General features: G+C 41.7%; 1 protein-coding gene across 6 annotated transcripts in view; it reads right to left on the reverse strand.

Annotated features, from left to right (window-relative positions):
- Window positions 1-21,372, reverse strand: part of ERBB4 (erb-b2 receptor tyrosine kinase 4) — a 616,649-nt gene that overhangs the window by 9,794 nt on the left and 585,483 nt on the right. For 3 of the 6 annotated variants that reach the window (XM_071811269.1, XM_071811270.1, XM_071811272.1), the window contains 5 exons: window positions 21,091-21,237; window positions 19,088-19,185; window positions 17,051-17,221; window positions 2,603-2,650; window positions 1,319-1,610 (listed from right to left, as the gene is read on the reverse strand). In XM_071811269.1, coding sequence (XP_071667370.1) covers window positions 1,319-1,610; window positions 2,603-2,650; window positions 17,051-17,221; window positions 19,088-19,185; window positions 21,091-21,237 — 756 coding nt within the window. The remainder of the gene's footprint in view (window positions 1-1,318; window positions 1,611-2,602; window positions 2,651-17,050; window positions 17,222-19,087; window positions 19,186-21,090; window positions 21,238-21,372) is intronic. The other 3 variants (XM_071811273.1, XM_071811271.1, XM_065840604.2) reach the window with 1 other exon arrangement.

Genomic DNA, 21,372 nt, shown 5'->3' on the forward strand with positions numbered 1-21,372 from the left:
AATGATCAGATCAAATCCACTTCTGCCTTTCAAAGAAAGAGGCCCCTTTCTCTATGGTCCTCACTTCAGCTCTGCTTTTATCCAGGACAGGGACAAAACTATTAAATGCAAAAGTTCAAGACTTTGCAAGTACCTTTGACCACACAGCTAAACCTTTGCTGAATCTAAGAGGTGGAACAGGTACATGTGCCCATACCAAAAGCACTGTGAGAGTATCTTTTTTTTCAGTGATGACAACCAAGCAGTGCTTGGACTCGAAGCCTCCAGCTGACAGAGAGCATGGAGTGTTGTGGTCACACTGTGACATCCATGTGCCTATGCCCAGGGAGACTGGAAAGAGGTGCCTTCTCCTAAGCTGCTACTACCGCATCCCTGAGGGCTCAGGTGGCACCTGTGAAGTTCCTGTAGAACTCTGAGGCTCTCCAGGGTGAACCTGCATGTGAAGATATGCACGAGCTCACACTGAAGCAAACTCACAGCATCAGTTCTCCTAGTGGAAGGGTGATTGTGAAGTGCAGGGCCATGAGTGCACTCCCAAAATCACTGCTGCTGTGGGCCAAGCCCCAGGACTCCCTCCATTTCCACCACATAACACAAAGTATAATTTTGAAGAAAACTCAGTAGTTACTTGGCATTTACATTTGCATTAATTATTTTCTTCAAAGCTAATGCAAAGGTTTGGAAGCAAATTACTAATGACACATCCCCTCACATCTAAATGACTGCTGTCACTATTTAAAAAGGAAGAAACAAATGACGGCAAACTGGGAAGTGTAGCACTCTGAGCTGGCACAGATCAAGGCAAGCTTCACCTTGCAGTGATGGTCTCTCTGAAGCACATCTTGTTCTTTCAATCCTAAACTTCTCTTGGGTATAAAATGCCAACTGTGTGTATCTGCTCTGTGATACGTTCAACGTGACATTTACCAAGTGCAGTGCCATGAAGATGAAGAAGATCAATAAACAAAGCAAAGTGGACACTATGGCCAAAGACAGATCCTTTTCTTGGAAATCACTGAAGATTTGTGTTTGGATAAGAAGGGGGTTTGGGTTGTTTTCATTCCTCTCTCTTCTTATTTCCCAGAAAGAAAAGCAGGAATCACCAAACTTGACATATTGGTGCATTTGAGCTTTTCTTAGTAGAAAATTAAGTAAATAAAAATGAATCCTCATGCAAAGAAATATTAATCTGGTCAGAATGTTTCAACCTGGCTGGGTTGCTCAATAAATCCATTTCTGGTGAAAAGCTGCTGATGTAGAAAAAGAGAGAATGAAGTCAGACCAGACCAGGAGCTTCTCTGGAAAGGCAATTTCTTACCTGTTTTAGGCTTGTCTCGCATCGGCGTCATGTACCCGTCCTCATCCAGCTCTCCCCGGACAACCCGCTCAGGTATGAAGACTGTGGGATCAGCACTGTACCTCTGGGTGCTGCTGTCCTCTTTTGTCAGCGTTGTCACTTGTTTTCGTAGTGTGCCATTACAGCAAGTGTCTTCAAAGATCTCTGCTGTGGCCCCTTGAGCAACTGTGGCTTCAGGTATTATGCAGCCAGGAGCTCTGTATGGCATCGGCACTTCTGCAGCGTAGCCACCATCTCTATACACAAACTGGTTCTGTTGAAAAAGAAAAAGGCAGCATGGGAAAGGAGGCTCTGAAGGGAGAGAAGATCCATCAGCAACTCATCTCTGCAGCTCCTGTGCTTTTCCTGCCACACTCGCTCAATAACGCATTTTACCAGGCAGGAGAAGACTTCTCCATCCTACAGACTACTGCATTTCCAGTGTTGTGGGATCAGCAGCAGCACAGGCTCTGCTGTGGACCAAGCAAAGCATCCATCTGCCCGGTGGTGCTGGGTGAGCTTCCCCTCCCAGAGAGGCATCATGGGTGCGGGGAGGGGAGCAGGGAAGCAAACTGCATGTGTGGGTCTGGAAATGGGCCTAGAAATGGGGCAGGAAAACTTGTCTCCTATGTCAAGATGTGGAGGTTGGATATACATAACTGCAAGAGGCAAATATAGTATCTTCTATTATTTTGGCAATCTCCTCTAATTTTGGAACAAAACCCTTAAATCTCATGTTAGGGAAACCTCCTTCTGCAAAAGGGACTGGGGATGGAGGACATTATCACCTCTGAACTCAGTTCCTGGAGGAACTACTTCTAGGGTGTCCTGCAGTGACAACCTTGCAGTCACCCAAACACTATGTAATTCCATCAGGTAGTGCATTTCAGGCTGGTGAACCGTGTTCCTATTGGTACCTCAACTCAACCTACCATTCTGCTTGACAGCAAGGGTGTGGAAGGATATTTAGACAACATGACCTACAAATAGGAAGGAAAAAATGTACAGATTCATACAAGCCTGTTACCTAAATGGTTTTTCAAGAAAATCTGGCAGTTGGCAGAATTTTGCATGTGGGTCCATAGAGCGTGCACATGAATCCAGACTCAGTGTAGAGATCCTGACTATTCGACTGCTTACATACACACTACATTCACTGTTGGTTTTTGAGCCATTTATGTAGGAAAAAAGGGGTTTGAAACAGAAAATACGTAGTGAAGGAAGGAGGAAAACCTAAAGGATGAAGGTTGAATGTGAAATACTTACTCCTGACATAGGGGTGTAGGCAGGAGGAGGGCTGTGTCCAATTTCACTCTAATAGGAAAGAAAAATGGAATGATGGATACATAATAGGAGGTCACATGAATGAAACAAGTCACATGAGCTGTATGATCTAATGGGGAGAAACATGCAAATCGGATTTCCTAATTGAATCCAAAATTCAAAGAATTCAATCATGGCAAACGTCTCATCAATGTTAACAAGCTGTGTGCCTTCGCCAGCCTTAGGGAGGGCTACTGAGCTCCTCTGGCTGAGTAAGGGCACCTGCTGACACGTGTATATCCTCCAAATGTCTCGTGTCTAAGTTTTGGAAAGGCAGATCATACAGAAAGAATGATGGATGGTGCACTCAACTTCAGAGGAAACACAGGGCAAGAGAAGCACAGAAAGCACTGAGCCCTAAGCCAAGGCTTCCCTTCCCAGGGACAGAGCAGGAGAGGCATAAGCAGGAGGGGGCAGGACTGTCATTAGACTGTCACAGCTAGCTTCACTATCAAAGGAAAAACAGTCCCTAGGCTCTGGTAAACCCAAATAGCACAGCAGCTCCTGGATTTCAAGACTCTGGCATGCTGTGATCCTGCTCTCAACATATACTACCCTTCTAACGTCACCTCTGTATCATAGGCTTAGGGGTTTTACTGAGAAGTCTGGAGGCTGTACATCACAGTATCCATGCAGATTGTTTCAAAAACATATCCATACCAAGAAACATACCAAAATGAAAATAAAAGATGACATATATCCTCATATAGTAACAACTGGATGTACTACAGTCAACCCTTCCCTTACAGGCTTCTTGCCAAAACATCAGGATGGAGATGATGGTCACAGTCAAATATCTTACTTTATAAATGAATGCTTAGGCTTTAAGCCTCCAGATTGCATGAGAGTGAAAAGAGCTGTAGCAATACTGTGCTAGTGGGACATGCAGAGGAGCAGAATTCACTGCTGTCTACTTTTCACAGACACTAAACCAGTGACCGCAACTGCTCCTTTTCTGTTCCATACTACGCCGTGCTATATGACACACCTTAAATTTACATCCTCCTATTTTCACAGAGGTACTACCGTGAGTTTCAACTTGAGGTTCATTGATCCTAGATTAATAAGGGGAGAGCTGTCTTGAACTACTTTTAGTTCACAGCCCAGAGTGATCTCTTTACGGTAACTTAGAAAAGCAAGTTTCTTGTTAATGGGCTTGGATTCAGTACACAGGGCTATGTTCCTCTGCCAGTAAATGTCTAGGTGTTTAGCAACCTAAAAAAAATCTTGTTCTAGGATGAACACATTACCTGTCCATCGGCATACTTTACTCACTCTCATCATCAAAGGCTAAACCCACTGTCCCATCTTTACATCTTCTTGGCCATGACTCTAACATTTAAATAGGTACTATGCAACTATAACAACAGGCCTCCTTAGAACTGTCCTATCCCCAGATGTCAGGAGAGAATGGGCTAGCATTAATGCATTTATGGATATTTTTGCTGACAAGACCCTTCCCAATCAGTGACCTGCCAACGAAGACCACGGTAATGGTATTTTCTTCAAGCTTCTCCTTTAACTGCCTTACAACACCCTTAACACAGAACCAAACAGCTCAGTTCTTCTCAAAAGGACTGTTGCCCACATACTTTTAAAATTATTTACTGTTCTGTCCCACAAACTAATACCCTGTGGCCACTGTTCAAAAAAAAAAAAAGGAGGCAAAGAAAACAGCTGTGGTGCAAATTAGTGGGGCTGAAAACATGAAATAATTGTTTAAATGTCTCTAAATTGCCTGCTAATTGTAATGTGATGTCATCATTTAGGAGGCTTCCAAGATAAGTACTGAAAGCCCCAGCGAACTCCTATTGGTCAGGAACTGAATCGCACTGGGAGCAGAAAATGTATTTGGACCTTAACCATGTAAAAATTAAATAGCTTGATTTGTATTTGTAATCTAGTTTACTTTGTTGATTCTTTTTTTTTTTTTTTTTTTGGTTGTTGTTTTTGTCATCTTAAACGCTGTCTTGAAACAAAAAAGAGCTGATGTTCCTGTACTGAGAAGATCCAGGTTTTTGAATTTCTGATCCTGACATTCTGACCATCTCTAGCTGGTTGAGATGGACACAGACTTCATAGGCTGGTTGCTCAAAGACCTCACTGTGTGAGCCTACTTAAAAAAGCTCAACTCACATAATAAAAAAACCCAAAGATGAATAACTAATCACCCCCTTTTGCTAGTGTGACACACATTATATCCATTAGCTCTGGAGTGTACATATCCATCGATACCTACACTCTAAGCATCCCCCAGAAGGAGCCTCACCTTTTTAACTGTTCATGAGCAGCCCTAACCAGAGATGTCCAAGATTTCATTCTTTATACTACACGATTGAATATTAGGCATAAACAGGGCATCAGGAAGAAAAGATAAAAAAACAAGCAAATGTCCTCTAAAGCATTTTTAGAGGCTTGTTGATATTAAATACCAGTGATGTATCAGCTATTACAACCACTAACGTTTGTGTAAGAAAAACCTTGATAAAAGAGAGGTAAACAACACTTTTGTGAGTATTGGCTTGTGTTATTGCTTTCTATTCATTAATTTCATTTTCCAATTCCTTGCTTCTAAAATCTCCCAAAGGTAAATATCTCCTCCTTTATAGCAGTGACGTAATATTTTCTGGCTGCATGTTAAATCGTAACGAAATCAAAGCCTTGTTGGGCCCTGCCGCTCATATTTATGTAGTTGTGTGAATATGCATCTGTCTTGTCTCTTTTCATTTGAGTCCAGCATCATTCCTGGATTATGGTACCCAGAGCTGTTCCTCCCTGGCCTGTGCTGTAGCTCATCCCACACCAGCCCCACAGTGCCCACAGCTGTCTTCAAAGCTGACCCACAGCAGATTCCAAGTGGAAAAAATGCTAAAGGTACTCAGTGATGTGATGCTGCTGTGGGACTATGGGAGGTACAGGACTACCACCAAATAGAAAACAAATAAATGTTTTACAGCATGATACGGTACCCCCATGCTTTGCTTGCTAGTACAGCCTCCCAACAAGATCCTTGCTGCTGCAGAGCTGATTTTTCTTGTCACCCACCAAGACATGCATGAAAATTTGACAGGTTTGCATAGTTATTACTGTTCTTCTTAAGGAGCCTGCTAAGCTCATGTGACTGAAAGACTTTTCTTTATCAAAAGATAAGGCTCTGCCAAGATCAATGTACACACATACACAGATGTTTGAACCCACTCTGATACTGCTCCTGCTCACATGAAAACCCAATTCCCTTTCACTCTACTTCTTGCTCTCATACCCAAAAAGCATCAAAACACAAAGCAGGAGTGAACCACTCCCACCTTCTCACTGGGATGCTCCTCACACGTCCTGTTCAGGGGCATCTCACGGTCTGTGCTTCAGGCAACTCAGTGATTATCTGTTTTGATCTACAACACTTGGTTCAGTCCTGGGCCGTGTGTCCCCAGAAATAACTCACCTCCCTCCTTCCCCAAGAGACTGTTTACCTGATTCGAAACCAAGTCAGTACCCAGACTTGAGTAACCAAACTGCAGCCTCCTAACACACCAGGCTGAGCAGATCTTGCTGCAAGCACCAAGATTTCAGCAGTTCTGTAGGAAGGAGGACAGCTGATTTATGCAGGTGGATCTGAATAATACGTTTGGGATGCTCTGGTGGGGCTGCAGGCAGACCACACAATGCAGAGCTGTCCCACCAGCCCCAAGCAAACTTCAGCTGTATTTCAAGGGAGCAGTCTGGTATTTACAACTGATCTGAACTGAAATTCAAATAGGAAAGGCCACCCCAGGAGAGCAGTCACCTCTGCTCAGAAGCAGTCCTGCTTCCCTCTGACCGCAGAGCTAACAGCCTGCTCTGCCCCGCTTCAGAGAGCCCACAGCAAACATGTCTGAGATGAAAATCAAAGGGAAGAAAAAACGTATATCATGAGATAGCTGTGTAATGTTAAATAGAAATGAAATGCTGTTTGTATAGTAATAGCTAGAAGGTTTTGCAGACCTCTGGAAATTTCTGGTCCTAGTTCCTGCTCAGAGGAGGGCCATATATAAAAAGAAAGGATCAAACAGCCCCCTCAGCCATTATGGTTAAACCATGTCTGTCCCTACAGCTCGCAGCTCCTGACACAAGTCTGGCATTGCTCATGCTCTCTCTTCTATTGAGCTTGAACTCCTAAGCCTACTTCAGAAAACTCCATTCCCCACTGGGCACTTTAGGACTACGAAGAAAAGTTCCTGTTAGCATCACTGCCAAGTGTCATGGCTTGGCCCTAGGCACAGATCATTGCTGGTACCCTGCATCATTTCAGCACACAGAAGAACAGTCACAGCATACTGGAGATGTATGTCCTCTGAAACTGGTTTGGGATATGTGTGTGTGTCTCTTACCTATTTCAGGCACACAAACGGCAATGTGGCCCACCTGAGCTAATGTAGCAAAACAGGACATATATTTATCCAGTGAGAACAAAGGGGAGTCTATTATTCAACAACAAAGATAAAAGGTAGGAATAAAATACACAGGTTGCAGACAGGAGCTATGCAACAACTTACAATGCCCTTAATTCAATGGCTATAAGGTTCCATTAGAGACTGATGAATCTTTATTGGAAATTATGAAGTGTCTGTCCCTTTTCCAGCATTACCCTTTCTCAGAATGCGTGTAAACATTTTAACTTGAATGTTGATACGCAAGTATAGAAAACAACATAAGCACCATCCTGTGTTAGCTAAAGTGTTTGCTCCAGTCTCTGGTGACTGCTTCTTCTACTATCAAGACACAAAACACCCAGTTTAGATCAGTGAGAGAAAAAAATATAAATAGAAGAAACAAGGAATAAGTCTTTTCTGTACATAAAATTTTTCTGGTGGCTGTTTGTCAGAACAGAAGTAAGATTTGCAGGCAGCCTGACCTCACACGGGGTGTCTGCATCATCTAGATGTGCCCAGCCACATCTTGGCAGTAGGATGGGGTTAAGACATCCCACAATTTGTTCAAAATCAGTATGGACATTTCACTGCTGACCTGGGTTTGTGTCAGTACTGACTTACTTCATAGCTTCAGATAGGTCATTTAAACATTCTCTTGTAGAAATTTCTCTCCAAGCAGCTGTCTATTTTCAGACTTATCAAGTCTTTCAGAGCAGGCCATACCCAGTGGGATGCCCAAACCTGAAAACAGCCTTCAAGAAGTAATTTGGTCTGGACTGTGAACTCTAAATGGCATGTATCACAAACAAAACATGTCTAACAATCTTGGCATAGTGGTAAAGGAAATGACATACCTAAATATTACAAAGAATATTTCCTGTGCTGTTACTGGAAAATACCAGACATACACCATACATTTTCATTCTAGCACTTCACCAAGTCACAGATTATGAGGCGACCAATGAAAATAACTTGGTAAGAGATGCACAATGTGGGTGCAAAATTCAGTACCCAAGCACACTGACAAGGAAATGTAGGTGAAATGCTTTTCCGTAGACTCATCTCCTACACCTGGGCTGGGAATAGAAGCATTCTCCTGCTGTATGGCATCAAATGTTCTCCCTGGAAACCCCCTGTCCTCCAGACCTTGGATACCTTCATCCTTCCACCCTCCACAGTGGCTGGCAAACAGATTTCAGCTGGCACAATATGAAATTCGATCTAAGCGTGACACAAGACTGAAGATGCAAGAATTTATTTTCCCTATTATTTTGTATTAACACACCATGAGTGTCAAACAAGCAGGAGAGAAGGAAGAGATCCAGCTTGCATGTTGCTGCCTTTCCCTTTCAATCTCTCTTGCTCTCATACCATTCCTGTCACCCATGACTAGCTTTCTGTCACTCCTTTTTTAATACACTCTCCATGATGCTTTACAGTAAACGACACCTTCTAACACTGGGCCAGCATCCCACAGTTTGGAAGAGACAACACACCATTTCCTGGCTCCTCTAACAATTCCCTGGTGGAGAGACGGGTCAAGGCGTTGCTCCTGCTCGTATGCTGCAGCATCTGCCCAAAACAGGGGAACAGCAGCAGCTCCTTTTCTGTGCAAACCTTGCGTTTCAAATCCCAAAACATGAAAAGGATGGGGAATGGGACAAAAACCACAACATGGTCATGATTTGTGATTGTGACATGGTAGGCAAAAAAAAAAAAGCACAAAAGAAAGTTGATGAGCAACACTCAGAGCAGCAGCCCCCTCCTATGCTGCATGCTGCATTGCCATCTTCCCCAGTCTGTTTTATACAGTAATCAAAGGATATTCTGAGCCTCTCAAAATGCCATCAACCCTCATTGAGAATGAAATAGAGCACATCTCCACTGAAGCCTTTACAGCAGTAATCACTGCAGCATGCTGGCCTGAACAGGGAGCTCTTACAGACAAAGATGGGTTTTAAAAATAAAATAAAAAAGCCTTCCTAAAATCTGAATAGAAACTTGATGATAATCTCCCGATTTTATTATGCAAGGGGGAAAAGAAACCCATAATTGTGCACTCTTGGTCTCTTATAGCAAAGAATAGGCTTCTTGATGAAATGCTGAGTTGATTTAGAGCAGGGCTGAGGTTCTGGTGGCAATAATACGCTAAAAGAAATAACCATCCAGCTGATTTGGATAAAATAATCATTTTTTAACATTATAAATCTAAACTTCATCTGTGCCTTCTCCCACTTCTCCCCACCACATCTTTTGGTGAGTCTTTTTATAGCTTGTAGATTTTTTTTTTCCTCTCCCCTACCACAGCATTTAGTAAGACAGACAGATTCTTTACTCTGGCTAACATTTTTGGCTGTGCTGGCATTTATCCCCATTGCATGTATATTTAGAAAGTACAGTATTTGGCACAGGATGCTTCACAGTCCTCCTGCGACCTTACGCTCAAAGCACCGTCACAAGAGTCCCATTGCCAGGGGACACTGTGGACGGGACCCTCCAGCTCGTGAGCCTTGGCTGTCCCACACATACAGGTGTTTAAATGACAACTCTTTGGAGCCCTGCCAGGTGCATTTCTAAATCACAGCCCCTTACATGTTCAGGTGCTTTTATTCTTTTAAGAAAATCACAAAAATGATTCCTCAGAAATGGACTTTTTTTACTAACAATTTCTGTTTAAAATCTAGTCACTGAAGGAAAATTTTCTTCCAGCTCTCATAATTATTTCCTGACTCTTAGTCCACTTTTCCATCTACTGAATTATGTAGAGTTGTTTAGCTTGCGATTTTCCAAGAATGCCTCATCAGTGCAGTGTAGAAATATTTATTACTTACTTTCTTTATATCTATTGACTTCTTTTCAGTAGAGAAAAGAAAATGGATCAGCTGTGAGCCCTCTTGACTGTTAACACAGCCAGCAGCTATTCATGGATAAAGCAGATGCTGCCTGATTTTAAACCAGTTTATATTAAAACTCAATAAATTCACATGTCGTGCATTGAAGCAATATACAGCTACAGACTCTTCCACTGATACCACTGAGTGTTAACTTGCAGTAGGTCTCACCAGGAATTACTGTGAGCTAGCGATCTGTAATTAACTATATATTAATATTGAATTCGTAGAAACCAAGATGCCATCCAACACCTTCAGAAAGTCTGACTCTAAATGCATGTCTAAATTCAGGAGCCTAAATGCAACAGTGAACAGCTAATGCATTCAAAAATTTCTGTTTTAAGGCACTTGACCTGCAAAACCATGAGGCAATTTGACAAGTTGGTCCTGGTAATGTAGTCAGGCTGAGAGGGTCTTACTCCTGAGAAACATCACTGATTTCCGCCAGGCTGGTCGCAAAGCAGAGATTAATTGCCATAAAGCGCTTTCAAAGAATTCTATGTGAAGAGTCGGGCATCACCTATTCTCTTTGAGTCCTTCATATGAGTTTTCATCTTTTTTCCTCTGGCAAACTTAGCACATTTTAAAAAGGTATTTAAATACTTATATTCTAAATATACATATTTTGCAAGAAGCTTTCCTTTTTCGTGTAAATTACTAAGATTGAAATAATTTTTCATCTAATGTCTTTTACGGAGTATTTTTGCATGTTTATTCTTCCTACTTCATTCACCCTGAGCCCAGAAATTAGGCTGACTGGTATCATTCTGGGTTCAACTCCTGCTTTTCATGGACAAAGATTGCCTTGTGCTATCTCTGTTTCCAACAAAGACTAGAAATAGACACAAAAGAATTTCCCAGAACAAGGAAAGTTACAGGAGGTAAAATATTTGTGATGGTCAACTAGACGCCAGCAAAACACTAACAGCTACTGAGAAGTGTGTCTTGTAAAATGCAGAGCAGCAGACAGGAGCCCTCTACCAGTGGGATGCACTAAAACTTGGAGAAGCAGAAAATCGGAATTTGAGATCTTGAAAGAGAGCTTGGTGGAACTTCCAGAGTGACTCTAAAGATTTGATGGCAGTAACTGCATTAACCGGTACAATGTTGCCTGGACTCCACTAGGAAGATACATAAAATCTAGTATTTAATGAAAGACATAGAGTGTATTAATTCAACCTAACTAATCAAGCAGTTTTTCAGGAAGAGAGAGAGCTAATAAAGAGTTAGTGTCAATGTAATCTTCTGAAATGCTACTAAACTCTTTGATACAATGTCCAGTTAATTTACAAGTTCATCTGTTCTGGCATTGGAGATTTCATTGCAACACTTGATTAGGAAGTAACAGAGTATAGGAGAAAGTAAAAAAAAAAGAAAGACTACTAAGTTTTTCAGAAAATTTTTGATCACCTGTTCAGGAGAAGAAATCAAAGACATGGGATAGAAATAAATAAAAAAAGTCTACAACCTGACATACTGCAGTAATAAGCACCAAATTTAAGGAAAGATTTGGGGAAGATATTGCAGAAGCAGAGGGGTAGCAAACACCACAAATAAACCAAATACAAGAGAGACATCAGTGTTGTCCTTCTTTAACAGCAAACACATACAAATGGTACTATTCTACTCAGCCCCTTAAGTAGAAGGGATTTCTGATAACTGGCATCTCCTTAACTGAGCACAAAACTGGGCACGCAGTGGAGAGAAACAGGATCCAAACCCTGCTAAAGAGCCAGCATTAACTGCCCAGTGAGCCTTTTCTGCCCTGTGATGTATTTTCCATCCCACCTGATACAATCAAGACAATCTTTCTAAAAGACAAACTCTACCTCGAGCAGAATTTCTTGTACTTGACGCAGAAATTAAGAGACAGGAGACTCTGGCCTACGTTATTCCAGAAGGTTAGACAAAACGCTTGCAATGGCCCCATCTAGCCTGGATATCTCTTCACACAAATTATCTGTTGACTTTTGAAGAAGTTTTACTGCCATCAGCCTCACATGGCCAGGACACACCTGGAAAAATAACTAGCTTGAGAGCTTGGGCAGGAACACTTACCTGTTTTTTCTTACAGAAAAAGAAATGGGAACCAGGAAAGCACTGATTGCTACTATAGCCCTGGACACAAGGAGAACCATGGACGAATCATGACTCCTTCCTGCTGCTTCCTTTGCCAAGGGGAAAGGATGCTGTACCCAACTGCTGGCTCTCCCTGCCTGCAGTGACAGTACCTCTTGCACTAGCTCAGCTGTGCTCACACACTGAGAGGTGTCCCCAAATTCTGACTGCTCTCCAAAATCCTTCCTTTCAGCCATAACCGAGGATGGCAGTGCTCACAGTCCCCCACCTTCCAAATCTGCTGTATTTCAGGATGTGTAGGAGGTCATATTAGACCTCAGATCTGATCTACCACTGGAACACTGCAGGTGTCTAAGAAATTCTGCCCTGTTATTTAAAAATCTAATGAAAGTCACTTCAATCTGGTAGTGATCCCACTGGGTGAGTAGTCCCTGTTGTACATGATAAGCTTTGGAAGGAAAGATGCCATTCACCATGCTGATGTGAAACACATTTGAAAACCACTAACAACCACTTCTTTTGTAATCTTGTGATTTGAAAAAGGCTACCTTTCAAATTTAGAAACCAGAACAAATTAATCATAAAGATAATTCCAGAGAGAAAGCAGGCGAGAAGTTATCTTTTTATATGCAGACATATACAGATGTTCAGACATGAAACACCACCAGACCCAACACCAGACAGGACTGTTGCAATGGCATAACAGACGCTACTCAGGAAACTGAAACCTGGCTTTTGGCATTCCAGAGGCTGCTTTAGCCAAGTAAAATAGTCTCCCTGGACATATGAACTAGACATCCCTGAGAAAAATAGCTTGATATTTAATTGCAGGGTTGGCAGGTGCTTCCATGATATACAGCATATGGAATAAAATTACAAGGACAGTATCAGCAAGTAATAAACAGTATAGACAGTTTTCAGCAGGAATTAGCCAAGGATTTAGAGCAAAAAGCACCATGAGGCACACAGAGTGCCTTCTGTATTAGTATTATCTCTGTGCACACAGGACAGTACTTGTTACAAATACCTGAATGAATCATCTAATAGCTCTGAATGTAGGACACTCGAGCACTAGCTGGGGTCCTGCGCTCATGGAAACACTGCCGAGGATTCAGCTTATCTCTCAGAAGCACAGAGCTTCTAAAACTCCGTATTTCTAGAGTATCTCTAAACAACGGAAAATAAAAGTTGGGAAAAGCTGAAGAGCTAAAATTGCAACTGAAGAATCTCAGATGCAATGAAAGAATTCAATTTAGCTTTGGATGCTAATTTTTATTTAAAAGCTGCATGAGTCTCAGGTTGGACTTCATAACAGAGGGCACTGTTACAGGCTATATCCTAAAGACGTGCTAGTATGAAGCCAGTGTGGGTGTGATGAAAATGCTGAGCTGTGCCTGAGCCTCATAGCTTCATAAATCTCAGTAATACCTGGAGGAAGAAAGATGTGACACTTCCCAGGGAGCTGGTAGCTCCCTGGAAGGTTTCCCTCTTTCCAATCTGCTTTCCATGGGCTGCAGCTCTGTCCTGTTAATTCACATCCGAATAGCTTTTTTCTTCACATGGGAGAAGGCAAGCAGTGCAGTGTTTTATGTAAACTTCATCCAGTGGCGCCTCCCCCAGGCAACAAACTGCAAGGATTTAGGACTGAGATCACCCCAGAGAAACTTCAGAGCTTCCCTTAGAAAGTAAATGCTCTTGCTCTCCCTTAATTCCCTGACTTCAAAGCCTAAGTGTGAGGAGGCTCACGATCTCCCTGCTTTCTTCCTGCGAACTTTTGTCCCCAGTAGAGCTGCGCTACCGGAACACTCAACTGAAGCTGTCAGTACAACATGCCCAGAGAAGGAACACAACACCCTGCCACCACATAACAACTCTTTCTTCACTAAACTATAATCAGAACACCTAAGATGGGAAATACAGTATCTTTTATGCTTCTGATCTCTGAAAATGACACAAGGATCATGTAGCTCTTGTCTGTACGTTTTATTTCTTACCAAACTGTCTGGCAATCTCCCCATAGAATTTAATTTGCCAAACACAGTGAACACAAACTACCTAAGCTATATCAATTCACTTAGCATCTATGGCTGTAGCAGCAACATAATGAGTTTGTAATATTAATATTCACCACACCAAACAAGTATAAATCACAAACTATACAAAGGAAACACGAAGACAAAATCACACAACTGCTGACAGAGAGCTCTGACAGCATTTCAATTCTGTGTGATTCTTATAGTTGACGTCCATCTGTACTGAACTATTCACAGCAGACACACTATTACCTTGAAGGAGCTACTGTGTATTTTGTTTTAAATCAACATGAATCTTCACTGGAAGAATAGTTAATGTACCAAGAACCTGAGTGCTTCAGAAAAACAACAGACAAGTATACAGAGTTCTGCACAGAGAGGAAACAAATGTACTGCATCCAGAAAAAACCTCTTAGCAATGCTAAGGTGCTACAGGGCTTTCAACTTAGTCCCAAGCCCCTCCAGCAACAAGGTCCTGCGGCCTTTGTGTGATCTAGATGTATTTGCCTATGTGGCAGTACTAGCAGGGCACCTAGGAGATGCAGAATTGTTAGCAAACAAAATTGAGACTGAAGTTGAGACACTGGACAAGCATCAAAATTCTATTGGTAATCCTGTTCCAGGACAGCAGTCAGTCTCAAATGATATTAGCAAGTGCTATAAATCAGCTGGTTGTTCCATGGCAACCTCTTTGCCCACCTCTTCTTTCGGCCTTAAAAATAACCCCTCCATAAAGAGGCTCCTACAATAAAGAAAAAGGCTATGAAGCTTCCACCCAACTCTGTATTTCTGCACCCCTTCCAACTTCAGGTCAGAAAACTCGACTCAGAATCTGAAAACATTTGGCAAAGTGTAATTCCAGATTTAAGTGTTAGATTGTTGTATGATACCAGAGAAAAATTCCCAGTGGTAGGAGTTACTGAAATAAGGATGCAGTCTCACTACTGTCGTTAAATTGAATTGCAAAACAAAGCTCCCACTGACTTCAGCGGTACAAGATTGAAGTCTCAAGCCAAGGCGGGAAATTGTGAGCTGCAGAGAGGAGATGTCACATCAAGAATGTGATGGAGACTCCTTGTGTGGCAAAATAGAGGTCTCTTTCTGCAGTTCTACTGACTTCTAGGGGATCACATGTGTTCAAGTAGTTGCAAACATGTGGTTTAAAGTTGGGCAAAGGCTGTGAGAAAGTTACAATAATAATAATAATAGTAGTAATAGTAGTAGAAATAGTAATAATAATAAATCAATAAATTATGCCAGCAAGCATGTTGTCTGTCCAAACGGAACATTCTAAAAAACTCTTTCAGAATATTTACTCTTGGATTTTTGTTGGAATTAATTCCCTCAGCTCTAGTGGACTCCTCTGCTTGACTGGCACTTGCAACAGAGGGCAAAAGAACTGCTGAAAAGGCAATTACATTTTCCTGCTAATCCCTTCTGCTTTAAATGGGCCCCAGTGTATCACACTAATATAGGAGCAAGATGAATATAGCAAAGCTTATGGGTCTGACTCTGGTCTCTCAGCCCTATGTTGGGCTAAATTGCAGTACTCCACTAAGCTACAGTGATTTACATTAGTGTAACAGTGAAGACCTTTCAAAGGTAACTATTGTTGGTTTCTTTTTCTCTCAGAAGTTGGCAGCAAAGGAAACAAAACCTCTCCAGAGACAGCTAGGAGGAAAAGTGACTTACTTCAGATCAGCATCAACACTAAAAATTAACTCATGCTACCATAAAGAGGAGGTTTCTTGCTTATTGTTAATTTGTGCATCTTCCCCCCTCCACTGCCTTTCAGTGATGCAGGAGAAATGCTGCGTGAATCCAGCTTTGCCAGTGGGACTACAACGCAGCCTCTTCCAAAGACCTCTCTAGCCTCCTTGCCTTTAAAAACAGTAGCAATTTCCTTATTAATTGACTGGATATTATTTAATATCAGATTCTGTCTTCCTTATCCCAGAAAAGCACTACTTTACTCAGCAGAGACAAAAGAACTTCATGCAGTGTATGGTCAGAGCACGAATACTGACCTGGTTTATACACTGGATTCCTTCTCTTACCTCTTCCCTACCTCACATGGTGTAATCAGTTCAGACCAGGGTATGAATCTGGAACTACCTCAACTAAGGACACAAGTCCAAAAGGTTTCTAAAGCATGAGGAATAAACACCAGCATCCCAGTGAGACTCCACTTAGTATTTAAAATGTGACTTTCCATGAAAGGGAGCAGTGGATAAAGACACCTCCAGAAAGTAACTTATCGTACTGTAAATGTCCAAGGCAGGCACTGGGCACACACACTCTTTTCCAATGACACAAAACGAGCCTAGATGAAGATCTTAGATTATATCCTCACCCTTTTGATGGTTAGAGTTACGGTGAGCTGAATTCCACCTGAGCAATCTCTGTGCCTCAGATCCCCCTGTAAAGTGAACAGCATTTCCTCCCCTGACAGAAATGGTACGCAGATCAACATGCTAAAATCTGTGCTCAGCAAAAACACATGTTTGTGAGGGACAGCCATGAAAGCATCACATACAAACAGGAAAAGGGGTGAGGTTTGAAATCTGGCTCCAGACACAAAAGCAGCATTATCTATATATTGCAGCTGCCTCCATTACATCAGTGCCAGTCCTGTCAAGACAACAGGATTGTAGGGACAGGAGAATCAGAGCTATGCACCTCCTGGCCAGGACGGTACACAGCTGAGAAACAACACTGCTTGACTTCCCAAGTCTCAGCTGTGCTTTCAGGACAGGCAGTTCAAGTCAAGCCTTTGTGCACTCAGGGCTGAGCTATTAATTTATAACACACTGAGGCACAATGAACAGGGAATCCAGTGACAACATTTTTATAGTCACTCTCTTTACAATGGGAACCTGTAATTCCCAAGGCAACTCTGGCCTGTGTTTGATTATTGCACTTAAATCTCCACCTGTGCTTTTATAATAACCAGTATTTTCTGTCAGAGCTTGCTCTTACCCTGTTGGAATCAATTCTTGTCCTCGAGGTGTAGATGGGAGGTGGGATGTTGAAGGCTTGAGGAACCAGATACTCTTCAGCATCCATCATATCTTCCAGGTCTTCTTCATCGAGAAGGTTTTGGAAGAACTTGCTGTCATTTGGGCTTGGGAGCTTCATACGATCATCTCCCTAAATAGGTTGTATTCAGAGAGAAAACAGTCAAAAGATGGATTAATTTCCCAACAGGGAATTCAGCCTTCTCCATGGCCTGGCAGCCAGGCTGCAGGGACCACACATGCTGTTTTGTTTGTTCTAAAGCACCACATCCAAGTCTTTTTTTTTTTCTTTTTTTTTCTTTTTTTTTTTTTTTTTTGTACTGGGAATATGATGACAGAAACAGAATAACAGCATAAATCAAGCAAAGGCATTTTTTGCCATTCTGGTGGCTGAGCTTTTACTTCTTCTTCTCTTTTTCCCATACAAGCTCAGTTTCTGACCCAAGATCTGTCAAGGCCTGATGTATTTGGTGAAATATCTCAGCTATTTAGGCTCACATGGAGGGGACAGGGCAGAGAATAACATGGAAACTGCTGTGTCTATGTGTTTACTTTATTTTCATTTGTATTTTTAGAGACTTGGGGGTTAAATTTCCTTCTCATCCATACGGAAAGTTCTGCAGAATGTAACAGGGCTGAAAGCAATAAAAATCAAACCAAGCAACAACAGCAGCAACAATGATACGTATTTTTGTTGAAATAGCACCTATGAGGCTGGAGAGGCAAATCAGGGTTGCGCTTTGCTTATTGGCACAAACCATCCCAAAAGGCAGCTCATGTCCCAAACACCTAATACTCCATAGAAATGCTGCCATACTTAATTGCATGGCTAAAAATGGCCTCCCACCCTGTAACAATTATTATGCCACATATGGAATCCAGCAGGGAATGAAGGCTGCGCTATTGGGTGCACACAGACCAGTTTAACAGCTCAACAGCAAGCTCATCATTTGTGATTGCATCTGGAGGGAATGGGGAGTGGTAAGGGCAGAGATACCAGTGCAATGGAGTTAGCTGGTTTCTCCTTGAGAAGCACATGGCCTATATTGTCTGCAAGGATCACTAGAGAAAAAGCCTCACAGGATGAAACATCCACCAGACTATACAACAGCGGAGTGAAAGGGAGGGAAGAGGTATTTGGAATAGGGAAACATGTCCTATCTAATGAAGTAAATTAATCGGACGGATTTTTCTAGAATCAGTCGTATCAGCTGAGCTTACAATTTAACACATTGTGAAATACTGCAAGAGAAATTCAACGTTCAGCACCACAAATCCTCTTGACTAGCATTTTACTTTTCAAAATATTTGACTTCTCCTCAAGCTGAAGTAGAGTAGCACACATTCATGCTGTGCACTAACACACCATGAGTAGGCTAGCATGTCTACACAGCAAAACTATACAGTGAGACTAGCACTAGAGCCAGAAGACATAAGGAGACACAAAGTGGCAGCAGTAGTACTTCTGGAGGCTTTTCAGAGAAGAATTCTTACAACTGGATGTATGTCTGCCCTGTACTCCATGATGTGGAGCAGATATAGCATGAGAGTATCATTAACTCGATCAAACTAACTCTGTGCTTTGGTCTCTAGGATTTCAGCACCATCTTCTTTTAATTTTTCACTGTAACTTCTCACACACACTGGGACCATATAATGACCTTACCAAATAGCTGGATTCATTTGTTGTTGCTTGAATCTGAGTTGTAATAAACACATACACAACTCTAGGCTCCTCCAGAATGTGGGAGCAAAAAGAAAAAAGCTTCCACATATGCCTGTACTCAGGGCATACACAGCTCCAGCTACATGGAGTCTACAGATATGGCTACATGGGTACTGCACAGCTGCCACGATGTAGTTTCATGTGATGAATCGTGCCGTCGTGGGTCTATCACACCTTGAACTTAAGACATTCAAAGGTAACCCCCTTAACAGTCAGGTTTGGTAGACAGAATTCTCTACCCCTAGCCCCCCCCGACGTTGCAGAGCTGCTTACCTGAATTACTAGGTATCTCTGAGGGTCTCGAGCCATTCTAGAGAATTCAGCAGCCAGCTCCTTGAATTTGGGCCGACTGTCAGCATCAATCATCCAGCCTGGAGACAGATAAAAAATAAGAAAGAAAACAGTTAATTGGCAAGGGAAGAAATCAGTTTTTAAAAATGTCCTTGATAGCTCTGGCCTAAAGAAGATATGCAATGAAGAGTCCAGAAGAATGAAAAGCTAGAACTCTATTATTCATCTAAAATGCAAAACATCTGGTCCTGGTCAGAGAAGACTAGAAGTTCTGCACTGCATGGATTTCTTCTTAATATGCTCTGAGCTCCTGCTTGCTATTCCCAAAAGAGAGACAACACCACCTTGCAATTTTCTGAGTCTATCCTGCCCATTTAGATGTCAGCCCCAACTGTCTTTTATTATGGATGTGTTCAACTCCTAATATAATGAATCTGATCTCATCTGAATCTAGTGGGTTTATTAATAGTTACTACTGAATACAATTTTCCTTTAACTGTCCTACTGTTCCACAGTGACTTAGATTAAAAAGATCTGTTCAACATATCTACAGGGTGACTGACCTCACATCCACTTTTCAGATAATTCTGCATTCACATGTCTGCAGCATTAACACGAACCTCATACAAGGCATTAGATGCTATTTTAATTTAGTAAGGGTGATTCTTTTGTCCTTCACTCTCCAAGAAGCATTCATTAGGAACAACAATTCTCAATCCATGCTAATGCTTTCTGCAGAACAAGCAAGTAGCAGAGGCAGTCACCACCAGCAACTAGTTCTTCTCAGTGTCAGCTTTTTCTAATGGAAGATTCTATCAGCAGCTTCCCCAGAACATGTTCTCATTTGCCAGGGAGACTAAATGAGGCAGGCCTTATCTCCTCCGTGCCATTTAACTGAAGTAGTGACCAACACAGGAAAAACAAAGCTACTATAGCTCATAAAGAACTTCACACAAACATTGCAGGACTAAGTCTGTACGTCTCGCTGTAACTTTCCATCTTCCAGAATACTCCATCTACTAGAACTTCCTTTCGTCCACTGAGATTACTCTCACACTCATTAGAAATCCTGTCAGATGGAACATTTTTGCACTAAAATAACATGAATCCCTTGCACTGTTCAGACAATTTCCACACTTGCATGCACAGCACAAATGTTTTCAGAAGATACGTTATCTACCGCTTGTAGTGTTATTTTATTTCAGTTTTTTTATGTACAAAGCAAAAAGGAAAGGCCTGTATAAGATGGATGAGATATCTGCGTGTTAATCTCACTTAAATTAAGTCAGAAACACCAGAGAGATGTTGCTAATTCTTTTTAAATTAGAAGCATAGCCTTGGAGGATACTGTCACTCATGTGGGTATCTTGGCGATAAAAGGGTAGGAAGAAACCATGTGCAGACTGTTTTCCTTTTTTCGCTAAAGTAAAAATATTCATAGATTATTGTACTGTACTAAAAATGACAAAAAAATACCCTCTCCATAGCATTTCTTGTATTAATTTAACTTTTCATTATTACGATTACAATCAACATTCTTGTTGCTAACAATAAAACATTCATGCTTTCTTTCCTCAATATTTAGAACCAGTTTTCTCCTCACAACCTTCACTGGCTGGGTATCCATGTACCATAATTATGTTTAATACTATCTTTTTTAACATCAAAATCAATTGTCATGGAAATGACAAGCGTTTACAATAACAATCATACAATTTTGACTTCACAGCAAGAATATGAGATACCATCTGACAGTAATAAAAAGCTGAGCTAACTCAATCCTTCATGGCTAAATTTACAGCTTTTGCAAATGCAAAAAAATGTGCATACAGTATTTAAATGGAATTTACAGTATCTTGGGAAGCTTTTGTTTTGAAGCAGCCTGCCCTATTACCCAGCACTGTCAGGGACTGTAGACGCAAATGTTGTAAAACAGTGTCCCTCTTGCACTGAGCATAGGGATAATAAAAACAACTATTACTTACATTTCACCATCACCATATAAACATCAATAGTGCAGATTGGAGGTTGAGGCAACCGCTCCCCCTTCTCTAACAGGTCAGGGATCTCCCGGGTTGGGATTCCGTCATATGGCTTCCCACCAAAGGTCATCAGCTCCCAGATAGTGACTCCTAGACAGGAAAAAGAGAGTGTTAATATTTGAGGTCATACTAAGATTCCTTTTCAATTTCTTCCATCGCAGTATTTTGGCCCAGTTCTGGACTGCTATCTCTTCTTCATTACACCAGTGCCTGCAAAAACACTGA

Source organism: Patagioenas fasciata, chromosome 7 (genome assembly GCF_037038585.1).
Source record: "Patagioenas fasciata isolate bPatFas1 chromosome 7, bPatFas1.hap1, whole genome shotgun sequence".
Classification (NCBI taxonomy): domain Eukaryota; kingdom Metazoa; phylum Chordata; class Aves; order Columbiformes; family Columbidae; genus Patagioenas; species Patagioenas fasciata.